At 34.0% G+C, this 18,340-nt stretch overlaps 2 protein-coding genes across 2 annotated transcripts; one reads left to right on the top strand and one right to left on the bottom strand.

The window, feature by feature from the left end:
* On the top strand, positions 6,319 to 7,950 carry LOC104715730. The gene has a single exon (XM_010433112.1). The coding sequence runs from the start codon at positions 6,319 to 6,321 to the stop codon at positions 7,948 to 7,950; it is 1,632 nt and encodes a 543-aa protein (XP_010431414.1).
* Positions 13,819 to 16,479, bottom strand: LOC104712328 (fatty acyl-CoA reductase 6, chloroplastic-like). Its single transcript, XM_010429201.2, has 8 exons — positions 16,135 to 16,479; positions 15,953 to 16,056; positions 15,663 to 15,862; positions 15,475 to 15,575; positions 15,194 to 15,365; positions 14,902 to 15,063; positions 14,365 to 14,814; positions 13,819 to 14,063 (listed from the first exon to the last, which is right to left on the bottom strand). Exons 1-8 carry the CDS (start codon positions 16,427 to 16,429, stop codon positions 13,913 to 13,915), a joined length of 1,635 nt encoding a protein of 544 aa, XP_010427503.1. The 5' UTR covers positions 16,430 to 16,479; the 3' UTR covers positions 13,819 to 13,912.

Below are 18,340 nucleotides of genomic sequence, written 5' to 3' on the forward strand. Positions count from 1 at the left end.
CGAATTCCTGAAGGTGTTTTAGAGGATATTCCAGTTAAGGTTGGAAACTTCATGATTCCCACTGACTTTGTGGTGCTGAAGTATGATAAAGAGCCTAATGATCCTCTCATCTTGGGAAGATCTTTCTTAGCTACAGCTGGTGCCATCATAGATGTGCAGAAGGGACACATAACACTGAATGTGGAAGGTTTGACTAAGAACTTTGAGATGGATAAGCTGATGATCGTTTAGCAGACACTGTCTCAACACAAAAAGTTTGTCCATCAATAGTAAGAACCCTCCTCCACATCCGCGACAGAGTTTGTCCAAAATTGATGCTCCAAGTCATAAATCTGTTACTCAACGGAAGGCTCACTCCTCCACACTCCAGAGTCATCAGATGAAGCCAAGATGCACTATACCCAAGTATCATTCTGGTCCTGCTTCTCATGTCCTTGGTAGACCTCATTCATCTACTGCTTATACACCACCTTGGATGATGAGATATTCCTCTCACAAGCATTAACAGCCACGTTCAGATCCGCCGGATGCCTGAGCTCCAACACAGTCAAGCTAATGACTTAAAACAAGCGCTGAGTGGGACACTGGTAGGAATTAATTATTTTGAATTTTTGTTTTTTTAGGATCACTAACATATTAATTTTTGGTTTTGAGTCTTTATTGTTTTTAAAAAAAAAAGTTACAGATACCATTGATCAGCATCGATCGATACCATCTGGGTATCGGTCGGCACCAATTTTGGATCGCAGAAAATAAGAAAGGTTGATGGGTTTCTGAATTGCGAGATTTCGGCCTTTAATTGCAACTGGGCCGGGTCCGATAAAAGAAGCATCAATCGATACCACTTAAATGAGCATCGATCGACACTGTTAAAACCGAGGGACACGCGATTAAAACCCCGAGCTGTCTCTGTTGTTTTTCATCTCTCAAAATCGATGAACACCTTCAGATCCTCATAACTTCTCCGATACTGCTCCGTTTTGAGTGATTCAAAGCTCTATCCCACTCGTTTTTGAGTCCTCTATCCNTGTTTGATCTTGAGTCTCTGTGGATTCGACCCCTAAGTACTGCAGTGATCTCTTGTTTGAGAGAGTAGCTCTAGGGATTAATTTGAGCTTATCAAATTTTGGCGCCGTTGTCGGGGACTCTCTGATCTACCATTAGATTTAAGTTTTTAATTTCGTCTAAACTTTTCTTTTTATTTTCTACTTACACGTTTTTGTCGACACCACCACTCCTTCTACTCCACAAGTTCCAGCTCGTCCTCCATGGCCAAGGTCAGAAGGTAGAAAGATTCGATGTAATAGGATTTGGAATGATGATCTCATGAAGGAATTTGAAGAGTCAAATTACATCAATAGGCCAGTGTCAGATGATTGGGATGATTATGATACATTGTTCTATAATGGATGGTTAGGAGTTGAGATTCACCCCACTAGGACACTTGATTTGGTTGCTATGAACCAATTGGGTATTAAGGATGAGGTTCTTGCTGTGTTGGATAGGATAGGATTGGGAGCCATTGCATCTAGGCAGTATGATATGTATCCTGATTTTGTTTGTCAGTTTATGGCCACTGTGGGAGTTTATTATCAGAATGAAGCAGTTAAGAATGCACAGGAGGGGTTCCTTTCTTTCTTCATTCGGGGTATTCGTTATAAGCTACCACTTAGAGACCTTTGTGGCATTTATGGCTTTGAGAGAGATTTTATAGCAGTTGCATTTCCTGAAAAGTTTCCTGATGTCCAAGATTTCTGGAGTTTGTTTGGACATGGGAGATATCATTCTAAGTCATCTACACAGACTGATATTCGACATCCGGTCCTGAGGTATGTTGTTCGTGCTATTGGGCACACAATTTTGTGTAAGATGGAGCCTAACAAGATGCGAGTGGCAGAGTTGATCTTATTGTATTCTGGCTTGCGAGACTTGGTTGCTGGTATTTGTCCTACACCTGCATTAGATAGACCAGTTACCTTGGGAGCAGTTTTTGCGCATCACTTGGTTACCTTAAAGACCAAACCTTTCACTGGGAAAGGAAAGAAGAAGGAGTATGTTGGGANATTGGGTATTAAGGATGAGGTTCTTGCTGTGTTGGATAGGATAGGATTGGGAGCCATTGCATCTAGGCAGTATGATATGTATCCTGATTTTGTTTGTCAGTTTATGGCCACTGTGGGAGTTTATTATCAGAATGAAGCAGTTAAGAATGCACAGGAGGGGTTCCTTTCTTTCTTCATTCGGGGTATTCGTTATAAGCTACCACTTAGAGACCTTTGTGGCATTTATGGCTTTGAGAGAGATTTTACAGCAGTTGCATTTCCTGAAAAGTTTCCTGATGTCCAAGATTTCTGGAGTTTGTTTGGACATGGGAGATATCATTCTAAGTCATCTACACAGACTGATATTCGACATCCGGTCCTGAGGTATGTTGTTCGTGCTATTGGGCACACAATTTTGTGTAAGATGGAGCCTAACAAGATGCGAGTGGCAGAGTTGATCTTATTGTATTCTGGCTTGTGAGACTTGGTTGCTGGTATTTGTCCTACACCTGCATTAGATAGGCCAGTTAACTTGGGAGCAGTTTTTGCGCATCACTTGGTTACCTTGAAGACCAAACCTTTCACTGGGAAAGGAAAGAAGAAGGAGTATGTTGGGAGTCTTCTGACTCCAATCTTCAGGCATTTTCAGATTGATCTCGGGAGTTGCAGGATCATTGCTGAGCATCCTGTTATGGATGTTGGTTACATGGTACATACTCAGTGGATGAAGAAGCCTTTATTCTGGCGTTTTCGTTCCACCACAGGAGAGCGTATGATTTCGATGCCGCGTCCTGCACTGACTGATATTGGCGAGGATTACCGCCAGTTGGCATTTCAGCCTGACATGAGAGATTCTGTTGCTGCACCTGCTGCTCGTTGCCGACGAGGCGATGCTATTCCTGCTGTTGATTAAGCTGCTCCTAACCCTGCTGGGGGTTTTGAGTTTGGTTCTTCTTCTGGGACCGCGACATTTGAGTTTCCAGAGCCACAGCAGGATCTCGCCACTATGGACCAGGGTGCTCATCCGACTTATGTGGTTTCTGCTTTGCGTGCCATCTGGAATAGCATGGCTCGACTTTTTCAGTGTGGCTGCATTCGTCCTACCAGGCGTACTAGGCGCAGGTCCCCTTCGCCATCTTCACCATCTGCTGATCCTGTTTCTGATGAGGATGCTGACGCTACTGATGATGATGATGGTGCTGAATGATGTTTCTGTTACATTTTAGCTTCTGATTATGGTTCTCTTTATCTTTTTCCCTTTTTAGGATTGAGTCATTTTTCTTCTTGCTTTGAGTCAGTTTTTGTTTGAAAGTTGTTTGGATTTATGAACTATCTATCATGTTGCTTTTAACCTGTGTTTGTGTTTGAGTGTTTCTTAACATAATTAACATCAAAGGATTGATCCAACAAAACACAACTAACTGCAACAAACAAGGAGATTCGGCCAAAATTCACCATTCACCGAAGGCGTCGATCGACACTGCCTTGAATGGCATCGATCGACGCCGATTGGGTAACCCGAAAATTTGTTCAATTTTTCTTTCAATTTTTCAACACAATTTTTGTTTCTTGACTTTTCCCTTCTTTGATAACACTGCGGACATTGTTGTTTAAGTCTGGGGGAGGTTAGTACTAACTACTTACTTGGTTTTTGTGTCTTGTGTCAAAACTGTATTTTTGTTTTTATTGAGTCAAATTTTTCAAAAATTTATGTTGAATTATGATCTCTAACTGATGGTTCTTGTTCTTTGGCTAACATTCTAATGATTCTTGACTAAGCTTGACCTCAGAACTGAAGTGTGGAAAGACTATGAGCTGTATCAACAGTCCTGAAAGCCCTTATTCAAAGGATATCTAGTTCAACCAATGCTGTCTCAACTTTTATCAGGATTTCAACCGGACTTAATCTCTTACTTTGGGGTTGGAAATCAGTGGACTAGACTTCTTCTTCAGGCCATACAAGACAGTGCAATTTTTCAAAGTATGTCTCCCCTCTCTCTTCCCTTCAGTGCTTAAGAAAAAAAAAAATANACACTGCGGACATTGTTGTTTAAGTCTGGGGGAGGTTAGTACTAACTACTTACTTGGTTTTTGTGTCTTGTGTCAAAACTGTATTTTTGTTTTTATTGAGTCAAATTTTTCAAAAATTTATGTTGAATTATGATCTCTAACTGATGGTTCTTGTTCTTTGGCTAACATTCTAATGATTCTTGACTAAGCTTGACCTCAGAACTGAAGTGTGGAAAGACTATGAGCTGTATCAACAGTCCTGAAAGCCCTTATTCAAAGGATATCTAGTTCAACCAATGCTGTCTCAACTTTTATCAGGATTTCAACCGGACTTAATCTCTTACTTTGGGGTTGGAAATCAGTGGATTAAACTTCTTCTTCAGGCCATACAAGACAGTGCAATTTTTCAAAGTATGTCTCCCCTCTCTCTTCCCTTCAGTGCTTAAGAAAAAAAAAAATAATCAGAAGAAAAAAAGAGAAATAAAAGATGAAATGATTTTGATCAGTTTAGAGAGGTAGATAAATTACCAGTGACCTCATTATTCTACTCTTGAGTCAAATGATCACACAAAGCTTGGAAGCGAGGGGTAGGTAAATTACCGATGACCCCGGTATTCGCTTACACCTTTGCTAAAAAAAGAATAAGAAAAGAAAAGAAAAATGGAAGTGAGAAAAGGGAGAGGAAAGGAGATGTAAGAAGAATGTCTTGGCCTGAAGAGAGTCCATATGCCACTGTTCGATACACCAAGGTAAGAACTCACCTGTACTTGCTTTAATTTATGTAATGAGATGGCAATGGTGAGACTAGAGATTCCAGAGGATTGTGGGATTTGAGTAAGGAATGTTGATGCTTTTCAATTGACAAAGTATATGAAGTAAGTTCTTGAGAGTCAAGGCGATGAAGAGTGCGGAGATCAGTTACCAGCAGTTGAGTGAATTCTATGTTTTCAAACCTCTTTCACAGTTTTAAGTTTCTGTTTTGCTTGAGGGCAAGCAAAGGCTAAGTCTGGGGGAGTTGATATATCATGGTTTTTACGGTTTTTAACCATGATATAAGTGTGCTTTTTGAGTCTTTTGATTTGTTTCTAGGTTGTTTTTGAGTCTTTACAGGTTATTTAGGAATTTGGCACGAATGGAGCAATATGGAACAATTTGGATCATTTTGGAGCACTTTACCGAAGGAAATCAAGTTGGAGTCGGATCAGAGTCAGAGCATCGATCGACACCACCTAAAAGGGCATCGATCGACACTCATGTTTACCCGACGAGAGAACAAGAAATTGGAAGTTTTACAAATTTGCCCAAAGTCTTCTATAATTGCAACATAAGCCCCTGGACGTATTTTAGGATGTATATATATTATTTTTGGATTTTAGAAACCCTCAAGTTATCTTCGAGCAGTTTTTGAGAGAAAAGATATTGAGAGCTTTTGGGAGAGATAGATCTGAATTCTTTGTAGAGAGAAGATTTCTTGAAATCCCTCTTTTACTTTTAATATATATTGCATGTTATTCAGAATTATGATGTGTGCTTTATTTGACATGTCTGAGTAATTTGCTTGTTAGGTTTAGGGTTTTTCATAAGGTTTTTATGATTTATTAGATCTGAGATTTTTAGGGTTCTTAATCTTTTATGATCTTCATCCTTGGTTGTTCCTCACAATAATTCTTGATTGATCACCTAGAATTGTTATCTTAGGGAAATAAATTAATATGAGAATATAATTTTTTTCCTGATTAAACCATTGATGAACAGAATTGTTTCTTACAAAGAGATTTGAATTAATAATTCTGTGAACTTTTCTAAACCTATTTTTAAAGCTGATTTATTACTTAGAATTTTACAAAGAGATTTGGATTTTCTGGTTTTAAATTTAGATATTATTTGCAGTGAGAGCTGATTTAATTTACCAAAAGTTTAGAAATCCAGATCTGATCTTTATTGCTTGAACCTTAATTAATTTATCTGATTTAATATTTCATAATTTCCTGAGAAATTCCCTAGGCTTAACTCTTTTGATTTTCTGGATTTACAACACTTTCTTTTAAATATTTGCATTGCTTTAATTTTAATTCAATTTAACTTGTTTAGCGTAATTTACAAAACTTTACAATCTATTGTATTTGATCTTGAGTCTCTGTGGATTCGACCCCTAAGTACTGCAGTGATCTCTTGTTTGAGAGAGTAGCTCTAGGGATTAATTTGAGCTTATCAGTATCAGAACAGCACTTGTTCAAAATACTACAGGTGAGATTCTGCAGACAAGATGGAGAACTACAGAGATCTGGTCAACAACAATAAGGTTGTTTTAGACGATGGAAACTATGGGTTTTGGAAATCAAGGATCAAGTCCATAATAGGAGGCATCGATCGTCTAGCTTGGAAATCTGTTCTAGAAAAGTGGGAGGAACCGACAATCAAGGATGAAACAGGCGAACGAATAGTTAAACCCAAAGCAGACTGGACTGAGGAAGAGAAGAAGAGATCCAAGTACAATTCTAGAGCGCTAAGTGCTATTCATTGCAGTGTTCAAAGAAAACAGTTCAACCTAATTCAGGGGTGTGAAACCGCTAAAGAAGCATGGGATATCCTTCAAATTCAGTATGAAGGAACCACAAATGTGCAAAGTTCAAGAAAAAACATGTTGGCTTCTAGATTTGAGAATCTAAGGATGGAGGAGCATGAATCAATCTCAGACTTTAGTTCAAAGCTAAGCGCTTTGGCACAAGAAGCAATAACTCTTGGAAAAACCTATAAGGATCAGAAGCTAGTTAAGAAATTTTTAAAGTGTCTTCCCTCAAGGTTCATGGGATACAAGACAGCACTAACTGTATCTCATAATTTGGACTGTCTCAGTTATGGTAAAGTGGTTGGTATGCTGGAAGCACATGAGATGGAACTTAATGGAATCAAGAAACCAAAGGGGATAGCCTTAACAGTTAGCAAAGACACATCTGATCAAGGAGAAGAAGATGTTGTGAGCCTATTGGTAAGAAGATTCGATCGAGCGTTAAGAAGGATAGAACAATGTCAAGGACAGAAGAAGATTGGCTCATACAAGAAGACCAGTGAAGTTAAAAAGGCTGATATGCAGTGTCATGAATGCAAGGGGTTTGGATATTTTATTCGTGAATGTCCAACTATCAAGTTACGAGACTCAAAGTGCACAATTTGCAGAGGGACAAGACATACACATGATGAATGTGTAAATAATTCTAAAACCAAGAATGTAAAGTCCATGATAAGCATTGAGGATGAATCAGATGATGATAGCAGTAGCGAAGAAGAACTCATGAATCTAGTTGCTATGGTGGGAATAACTGAATTTGATAACAGAGTAGAAGTAACTGATTCTGAATCAGAAGATGAGGAAGCTCTTGATATTGTTCAAAGCTACAAAGAAGTGAGAGAAAAACTGATTACGTTAGGAAAAGAAAATCAAGGGATAATCAAAGAAAAATTTCGTCTTGAAGCAGTAATCGAATCGTTACAAAACGAACTGGTGGATGAGAAGGAAATTGCCAAAGATTCATTGGATTTAACGAAAGAAAAGCTGGTCCTTTCTGCAAAAGCAGACAAACTCGAGGAAGAACTGTGTCAAGAAAGGAAGAAATCCTTAGAACTTCAATCCGAACTAGATCAACAGCACAGAAAAATTCACATGTTTGCAGGAACAAAGCAACTTGATAAAATTTTAAGCTATGGAAGAACTGAAAAAACTCATAGGGGTTTAGGTTTTACCGAGAACAAAGGAGTCAAGACCACAACAACCAAATTTGTTGCAGCTGGAGTACATCAATCTGATTTGGAAACAACATCAGCTGTATCGATTAAGTCATCAGGCTGTTATTTCTGTGGTAAATTTGGACATTACAAGCGCTATTGTTCCAAATTCTAGGAAAAAGTATATAAGTTAAAGCGACAAGGGAGATTCTTCTGGAATGGGTTTAGAAGACAAGTTTGGATGAAGAAGAATGATTTGTATCAATTAGAAGCAATTTCATCTGGGTTTAGGTGCAATATGACCATGATTTCTGAAGAACAAGAAGACTCGGAGCCTTGGTTCTTTGATAGCGGATGCTCAAGACATATGACTGGAACCAAAAGTAACTTACAAAACCTTAAGAAGTTAAAAGGAGGTACAGTGACCTTTGGAGATGGAAGTCATGGTTTCATACAAGGCAAATGTACAACGTGTGATACAGAGCTTCCACAACTCGTGAATGTCTATTTAGTGCAAGGGTTGCGAGCTAATCTAATAAGTATCTCACATCATCTATAAAAAATATGTACAATGTCTCACATCATCTATAAAAAAAATTAACAATAGTTCAGGGTTATGCTATAAAATGAACCAAAATAATTCTGAATACTAATGAGTAAGGAGCTTTATTTATCACGCATTCAAATTCATAATTTTTCTTTGGTTTATTCTTGTTCTTTATTTCAAATAATTTAAACTTTTAAAAAGTTAAAATATTATTAACTCGATGCTATATAGGTAAAACATCATTACATTATTTTGTTGACATTGTCAATATTAAAGTAATAAAAAAATATAATTAAATTAATATTAAATTAAAAAAAAACAAATTATTGCGAGTTGAATCATGTAATTAATAATCAAAATACAATTATACAATCTTAAACACTAAAGAAAGCAAACAATATTAATAAACAAATACAACTTAAAATTTATTTATTTTTAGTTATAAATAAATTATCTCACAGTATATTGTGGGTTAAAATTTAATTATTTAAATTTTTTAACACATCCATTCTATTTTGTGCAATGAGAATGCTCTTAGGAATTAACGGGTTAGGCCATCTGTATTGGGCCAACACTCTCTATGTTCTTAACAATTTAAAAATAGGGTTTAATAGAACAGTGGGCTTAGATCAGTGGAGATGGATCTTGTGCAAGATTTGTTTTAGGCCTGATCATCTGTCCACGTGGCACCACCGGAGTGGGTGAGAATTTTGCAAGAGAAATAAAATAATGTTTGTGTGTTTTTTTTTTGGTAGGAATAATGTTTGTGTGTTTTTATTAAGGATCAATTTGGTGTATAACCAAAACCAATAAACTAATTAAGAATATAGCATACTTTTCAAATAAATTAGAAGAATGGGAGGAGGGGTAAGGAAAATTACAATTCTGGTGATATGGTGGTGGTGGTAGGGGAGGATGATGGTGGCTGGAGGAGAGGTGGTAGCCGCCGGAGGTGGCCAGAGGTGGCCGTAGGAGTGGTGGCCGGAGGTGGCCGGAATCCAACGACCGGCGGTGGGTAGTGGCTGGTAGGGGTTCCAAGCGGACCTAGTGGTGAAACTGGGTGTTTAAAATTGTGAATAACCAGTTTTAAGGATAGAAAAGCGTAGGCATTTATTGTTTCTAGCAATGTGAAAAAAAAAAACAAACAAACTTTTAAGGGAAAAATGTCAATTAAATCATGAACTTACCCAAAAAAACCATTTAAACCCTGAACTTTGCCTCAAGCCATTTAAATCATCTACTTTTGTTGTCAATTCTAATTAAACATCAAAGTTTACCAAAAACGCCAAAATACGCATGTCGTAAAATTGGGTAACAGAGCAACAACAGACTCTGATACAATGGTGTGATTACGTTTGTTGGAGAAAGAATTAAAGATCCACCGTGAGACGAATCAAATAGTCTAAGTATGTATAAAGCTCCAGAGTAAGTTTCTTTACTACTCCGGAGTAAAGAAAATAAACAAAACTTGTTCCCCCAGTGAGTTACAGAACGCCGGCGACAATCGCCGGATATAGGGAGAGCCTTTCAATTTAGAGTTTAATTGGTTTTAGAAATTAGTTAAACTAACCAAAGCCCTTTCTTCTTGACTATTTCAGCCCAAGCTTAAACCCAAACCCATATATTAGCTGCAGAACTCGAACATCTTTCAAAAAGCCTCATTACTATGGGGAATCAATTTTGTTGTTAAATCTATATTAACATTTTTTAAGTACATTTTGTGTTATGCCCTTTTAATTTTGTTTATTAAAAAAATTATTTACAACATTAACCCCTAAAATTTTTCCAAAAATAACATTACTTCAAATTTTGTTTCCTAAATGTTTTACATTCTATTCTAACTAAAAAATAACAGCAATCAATATGGAAATATAAATTATGATATATTTAACCACACATTCGGTTGTGTTTTGAATATATTTTATATTTGAATCTTTTGCAAACAAAGAATACAAAAATTTTATTCCTATTTTGTTGTCCAAAACTTGTGAACTTTGATTCTTAATGTAAGAAAAACTTCAATTGACATTTCTTTAAATATTATTATAATTAACAAATATAAACTTAATAAAAATTTTAAATATTACGAATATGTAAAATTAAAAAGTTTAAAGTATTATATTGTATATCATGTGGTTATATTGTAGATGAGTTATAAGAGGAAATGTTGGAATTAATAAAATATTATTAAATTTGTGCTAACACGGGTTAAATTCTTATTTTATTATTTTTTAACACTACTAATATTAGAATATTTGACATATAAAATTAAGTTGATTTAATTAAAATTGTGTAAAATAATTAAATCATTAGGAAAAATGTGACTTAATCACATCGTATAAATTACTTATTATGTATTTAGATCTCTTATTTTTTTGTTATAATAATTAAAAATCAAAATAGAATCTCAAACACTAAACAAAACAAACTAAATATAACAAACAAATGGCCATGATGTGTATTACGGGTTAAAAAATAATATAAATATTTAGCCGCACAACAATCGGAAAATTTAGTTATTCCTCTATTTACAAAACATCTAATATTTAACAAATAAATACAACATAAAATATAAATATAAATAAAAATTATATGCCCGCGGTGTACCGCAGGTTAAAATCAAGTGTTATTGGATAGAACAAACTTTTATTAACAATTATATATATGATTAATTGATAATGCATGCATAAATACAACACAACATAATCACTTTGTGCCAGAAAAATAATAAATAAGGGGAGTTTTTTTTTTGTTCGTTTATATATCACTAGATAAGGGCCCGCACAATGTGTGGATACTGAAATCGTTGAAGAGAATAAATCCTAAGAAATTTTATTTCTTTAAGTAAATATATAAATAATTTTAGTTAGAGAAAAATCATATTTGTATTTACCTACATACACTTATTCATATTTTTAATTATAACAATTATTACAATAATTTAAAGCTAAATTATTTCCCACCAAAATCATATTTGTATTTACCTTTGTACACTTATTTATATTTTTAATATATTATAACAATTATTAAAATAATCTAAAGCAAAATTATATCCCACCAAAATTTTTGCCAAATACTCATCATTAAAAATATTATTATTTTCAAATTTCAAAAACTTTTCACAACTTATTACAAAAGAAAAATTATATGCAAATAATTCATCAAAGCAATATATATTGTAGTAACCATGTACAATTTTACTATATGGTTCACCATTAAAAATATGCTCTTAAATCATAAATTATTTTATTGTTAAATTATGCTCTTTATCACCATTAAAATGTCTTTTAAACAAATTAAACAAATTTTATGTTGCTTGGCATAATTATAGTTCTTATAATTACTAAAACTGTTTTGTGACATAATTTCTTTAACTATTAATTTTTTTACTCCAAAGTTATTTTGGATGAACAACCGGTGAAAATTTTCTACTCTATTACAGTGATTTTATGACCAACCCAAACAAAGTTGAGAACTTGAAAAAAAAAAATTAATATAACACAAGAAAAATAAAAATTTGAATAAACAAAAAAAAACTTTATTAATAATCAAAAACATGTATATGTCATAATCACGTTAAGGATTGATGCCTTATTTACTCCTCAGAAGTATCACATTGTACCAAAACTACTTAGAATTATGACCTCATCTCAAATATTCTGGAGTCGTAAGTTCTCAACCTATTTCTACCCGCATCAAAAGTTCTCATATATTTCTCTATATACCTGGACTTAAATGGTTTACGAACCAAATTCGATAGAAAACCACATAAATCAGGTTTGAAACCAATTTTATAACGGTTTACCATTCCAACTTCCCAAATTACAAAATCGCTTCTCAATTACTCGGTCCAGCTCTTGTTTCAGTACCGGAATTCATGACATTTTTCCAGAAGAGAAAACTCTAGATTTTGACCAAATACATCAACCACCGACTAATCTTTGAAACTTATAACGCTACTAACTGTAGAATTACTTTTGGAACCTACATCAGTGTCTCCATCCTCGATTAATTTAGCGGGTTTTATGTACTTTGATTCCATTCATTGCATCTAATAGCTTCTATTGAAGAACCCGCACGAATAAAAGACCCAAAACAGATCAGCAAAATTATATCAGAAAAAAATTCAAAGATTAAAGCTTTTGATATAAACATGTAAATTTTATGTAGATATAATGGTATTTTCTTAATTAGCTGTTCCTATTAAGTTTCAAATATAATAATTCTTTTGACATAACTTATGTTATTCTTTTTAGATTTGTTATTCACTACTTCTTGATTAATAATAGTATACATACTTAATGTATTATGTTTTTGTTTATACATGTCAAAATCTAATTGAGAAAATACATATAATATACTTAGCATAAGATATCTGTTAGATTCCTTTGCAAGATATTTGTGGTTAAATTGATGGGTTTGAATATTTGCTAGTTTTAACTTCTTTTGATCGTTTGTAATAATCCTGAAATATATGTTTTTGTTAGATGAAAGTGTCTCGGAAAAAAAAAGTCATTTTCTTAGCTGCATAGTTGTAAGCTAGGGTCCTTAGATTTTGTAAAATAATATTAGTCAATTATGAAAAAATATGTATGTGAAGTTGAATATGAGTCTTATAATTACGCATTGATTTAGTTTGTCGACCCATGTCTGAAGTGTAGCTAGTTTCAGTCGCATATGAGGTTCATCGGTAAGCGTCTTCTCCATCATAACAAATTGATCATTATTCATAATGGTTCTATTCCTTTTTTGGCTGACTTTTCATTATTTTCCCAGTTTTGGTTTCTATCTGTAGTGCTCATGATTAAAAATTCTAATTGAGTTTGATACATCAGAATGACGTCTTCCTCTTTATTTATATGACAAAGATCTAAGAGAATACATATCTTTACATTTAAATTCTTTTTCTTTTAAGATTAGGCCAAAGAATTCAGTATAACGTATGATTTTTGTTGTATAAGTTTAATTATTGTAGAAGTTTAAGGATAAATTATTTTTCTTTTAAGATTAGGCCAAGGAATTCAATCTAATGTAGACGATTCTTTTTTCTATAAAACTGCAAAATTGTATAATTTAATATAATTTTTAATTATTATTTTAATAATCTACAACATCATAAGATTTTGACACATGTCGCGATCTTATGAAAATTCATAACTTTTGAAACCATACTTTATATATTAAGATAGTAGTATTTTTGAATAAATTATTTGATTGGTGAAAAAAATATGAGAAGATCTATTTATATTTTTATTTTTATACTTTTTTTTTATGTAAAGGTGAGTATTTACATTTTTTTAGGAATAGTAATTAATTGTATAATTTTCACAATCATTTTATTATATTATATAAAAAGTAATCATTTTTCTTGTAAAATTAGCAATACATATTTTACTTTTATATAAAACCTTTTTATGGTAGGTTTTGAATTTTTATATATTTTTTAATTTTGTTGTTTTTAGAATTGACATGTGTCAACATCTGAAACATCTGAACGATATAATTGACATGTGTCACAATTTTGTTAATAAGTAACTTTGACATCAAACTTTATATAATAAGATATCTTAAATCATTCTCTTTAACTGGATCATCCCTGAAAGAATTGCTTTTTGAGACCCGGAAGATGAACGTTGGCAATGTAATGCTTCCAGTCAATGTCTTTGGTATTGAACTCAAACATCTTTCTCTCTTCCATAGACATCTCATGCATCAAACTTGTTGTATTCGTATCGTCAAACCTAGTATAGAATTTGAATTACGGGTTAGTAATCTCATGATTGCTTTATAATATAATTATATAAGGACAAGGCCAAGTATATTTTACTCCCTCCGTTTCAAAATATAGGATGTTTTAGTAGAAATACACATATTAAAAAAAAATTACTTTTAAAAAGTTTAACCAATCATACTCAAGACTGCATAATATAAAATATAAAATTAATCTAAAAGTTGCATTGAAAGTTGGAAACATCCTATATTATGAAACAAAAATAATCCTCTAAACATCCTATATTATAAAACGGAGGGAGTATTAATTACCGCGCTTGAAAGAACATGTAAGGCTTATATATTCTTGCCATGGACACAAGATACTTTAGCCTTCTCTTTTGCTTATCGCTCATTGTGGATATATGTGATTCTCCTTCTTTTCTTTTCATTTTGTTGGACAAAGAGGAGGTGAAACTCTCTAAGGAACTGTGGTATTTCATAGGCGCTAAATCTATCTCTGTATTTTCCATTGGAGAGTCACGCAGATGTTGGTAAGAGAGATCCATCAACTCGCCAAATCGCAGTGGGTTTGCATGAGATGAAGAAGTGACAGTGTAAACTTTGAGCTCTGGTACACCACAACCATGCTTTGCCATGGCTGTTATTGCCGCGTTCACAAGCATATCAACAGGTGTGATGTCCAATAAAGATTTAGAATCTGCCCAGAATCCAGAAATCTGGCCTTTGCCATAATAGCCAACGATGATTGGATCAACCATTCTGTTTTATACCAAATAAAAATTTTCAGTACTTAAAACCACAAGCTAATACATAGTAGGCCCTTGTTTCTGAAAACAATTTTTAAACCTTATTCCTTGGATCCAGCCAGGGAAAGGCTCCTTGTAAGAGCTTTCGATAATACTAGGCCTTATGATCACCACAGGCAAATCTCCTCGATTGCTGTTTATTATAGTCTCACCCATGGCTTTTGTGAATGTGTAACTATTATCCCACCCATAGTGTTGAGCTCTGTTTCTCATAACATAACCACATATTATATCAGATTTTCGTAGATAAGAAAGTAATTTTTTGTTACATATATAAGATAAAAACATAGAAGGTGGTGCAGAAAGTAAAAATTTAACGTGTATTTTCTCACCTTTCAAAACCGAGTTCTTTCAGTTTATTGGTTTTTTCTCTTCCATGGAACTTTCTTACAGCTTCTGAAGCTAGTTTCAGCTCGGATTCGATGTTCAAGTCAGAAGTTATGTTTTCTCCAATACACAGAGGAGTCTCTAGTACTAACCCCTCATTCTTGCCAGTCACGTAAGCTAACGTATCAAAAAAAAAAAATTATAAAAAAAAATCAGTTTCTGAAAGTTTTCTGCAAACACCTTAATCTCGGCCAAAACAAATTATTTAAAAAAAAAAAACTCATACCAGTCGAAAAATGGAGGAAAAGTTTTAATTTCTTGCATTCTTTTCCGAAGCTTAAGAGCCTATTAGGTCCAAGAGCATTGACACTAAGGGCAGAGTCGTATCTGTTTAGGTTTGTTTGGATTCAAAGCAATTACTACAGTTAGTATGCAAGCACTGAAAAACCTGGCGAGAAGAAATAGACAAAACACCTGTCGTCGAATGTTGTACGACCACCACAACTGATAATGACATCAATCTCCTCACTAATCATGTCTGCTATTTCAGGTTCGATCCCTAGATTGTCTTCTCCAATGTCTCCAATTACTGGAATCAACTTGCTCTTCATAAAGGTTTCGTAAGAGCTCCCGTGCATCTGCTTCAGAAGCTTGAACAGATCCGATCTTATGATCTGTTTGGAAAATGAAAAAAAAAAAGGGATACAAAATGTGATTAGGAACCAAAATTAAAATGGTTGAGAGTGAAAATATGTAAAACGGACCTCAAAGTAGAGTCTCTTGTTTGCTGATTCTTGATCCTTGGATCTCATTAGAAGGAAGATTTTCCCAATCTCAGGACCTTCCCTCAACATTTTCTCGATCAACACTGCAATGAAGAATTTATTAACCTAAAAATCAGTTTACTTGGCTAAGAAGAAAACGCTAATTTAGGGTTTTTACTTACCTTTGGCAAGAAACCCTGTTGCACCAGTAACGAGATAGCTTTTTCCTTTTAAGAAACGGACGATTCCAATTCCGTCACAGTTAGTATCTGTTTCTACCTCAGGCCTCTCTAACGACGTCACAGCTTTCAATGACGTCTCACGATAGTAACACGCAGTTTGGACTCTACGACTACTAGTAGTCTGTGCCCAACAACGAGCAAGGTAGCGGTTAGGTTTGTCGGTAAAAGAGGAGGAGAAGCTGACACCATTCAACTTGACGGTGTTGCTCGTGGCAAGGAGATTTCTGGTTGCCATTTTTAGGCACCAACAAATATAATGAAGAAAAGCTTTTAAGATAAAATCAAAAAAAAAAAAAGTGCTTTTAAGAATTGGCTTTTTGTGGCTTTTGTGGAACTGCTTATATATAGGGAAAGTTACTTAGGAATTAATGCGGTTAGGTTGCTGCGGGTCATGTAGACCTAGTAGTGAAGCTGTGTGTTCAGCTGACCTCATTAAATTTTTTTCTGGTCTATTTTTAGTTTTAAATAACAAAATGACCCCCTTAAATTTTATATTTTGATCCATTAAATTTAAAACTTTCATCTTGATTCCAAAAAATTTTGCATTTTGACCTTATTAAAACAAAATTTGTACTTTGATCCTCCAAAAATTTTGCATTTTTACCCTTGACCTTTTAAATTTTACATTTTTTATCTTATTAGAAAAAAAAAAAATTCATCTGACCTCTCTAAACTTTTGGTCTGGGTCCGCCACTGAATCATAATTATGTTGTACGTACAAGCACAAACAACAACGGACACATACTAACTATACCATAATTGTTGTTAGTACCATTATGTTGTACGTACAGTAAGAGTTAATTTACTCAATGATCTTAACAACACCGACGGAGCTCATTATCAAAGATAAACGATGCGTTGGGTCCTCGCAGTCACAGTGTCGCACAATTGGCGTTCTATATTTGTTACTATATTAATTGTTTTGAAATAAATGGGAAAGCTGGCTGGTTTAGACAAGGATATGAATGATGTTGTTGTAGTTGGAGTGGGAACGATTTTGTTGTTAGAAATATTTATTTGTGAAATGTATATGATTGGCAGCCAAGGCAGCAAGGGACTAGATATGCATATTGATTTAATTGTAAATTGTCGTTGTATAATAATTCAAGGCCATGATATTTTATCTCAAGTATTCACAGTTTGATTGATCCACTGAGTGACCAATCAGCAGCTGTAACAAAATTATTGAAGGTTGTTAAATCATTCTGATAGACTGCAGAGGATAATATTCATTCATTCTCACTAGAGAACGCCGGCGATTGTCACTAGAGATCGAGAGCCAAAAGTAAAACATTCATTCTCATAAAAAAACGTTTCTTTGACTGAATGGCTAAGCCCAAGCCCAACCTAAATATATTAAGGAACCCTTTTTTTTAGTTGCTGGCGAAGATGTCTCAAAAAAACTCAGCATCATTCAACAACATCATTAACTGTGACATATCGATTTTATTTATACCTTTGCCCTTTTGGTGGATATTTTAAAGCTTCTTGGGTACAAAAAAATCTTATGTTGGGTAGTTCGCTCTGTTTCTTCTTTAAGCACACCAAAAAATGGTATCTACTGTTCAAACATATGTCACTAATAAATAAATTGTGCAAAGACATACTCCCTCGTTTCACAAAGAGTGTCATTTTGACACAGGACACACAAATTAAGAAAAAAAAAAAAATTATACAAATATATCTTTATTTAATGAGTACTTAATTATTAAAGTTTAGTAAAAAGAACTTTGGGTTAAGGGTAAAATAAGAAATTTGATATAAAAAATCACATTGGAAATATTGGAAATGTAAAATGACATTCTTTGTGAAACAAAGAAAAAAGTGCAGAATGACACTTTTTGTGAAACGGAGGGAGTACAATTTAAGTAAGGAACTTGTAATTGGTAATCCAATGGATTTTATAGGAGAAAATGTTTATAAACTAAAAAAATTAATTACAATGCTGATACACTGAGTGAAAAATCACTTGTGCTAAAGTTATTTTAAGTAATCATTCTCATAGAGTAAAGATGATAACTTGAAAGAGAAACATTAAACAAGACTCTTGTCCTTCCGTTTCACTCACCCGATTATTTCAAAACCCAAACCATACTCCTCTTGCAGAGCTTATTAATGAAACCCATGACTAACAAACTAACTCTCA

The sequence above is a fragment of the Camelina sativa genome, chromosome 9 (assembly GCF_000633955.1).
Source record: "Camelina sativa cultivar DH55 chromosome 9, Cs, whole genome shotgun sequence".
Lineage (NCBI taxonomy): Eukaryota > Viridiplantae > Streptophyta > Magnoliopsida > Brassicales > Brassicaceae > Camelina > Camelina sativa.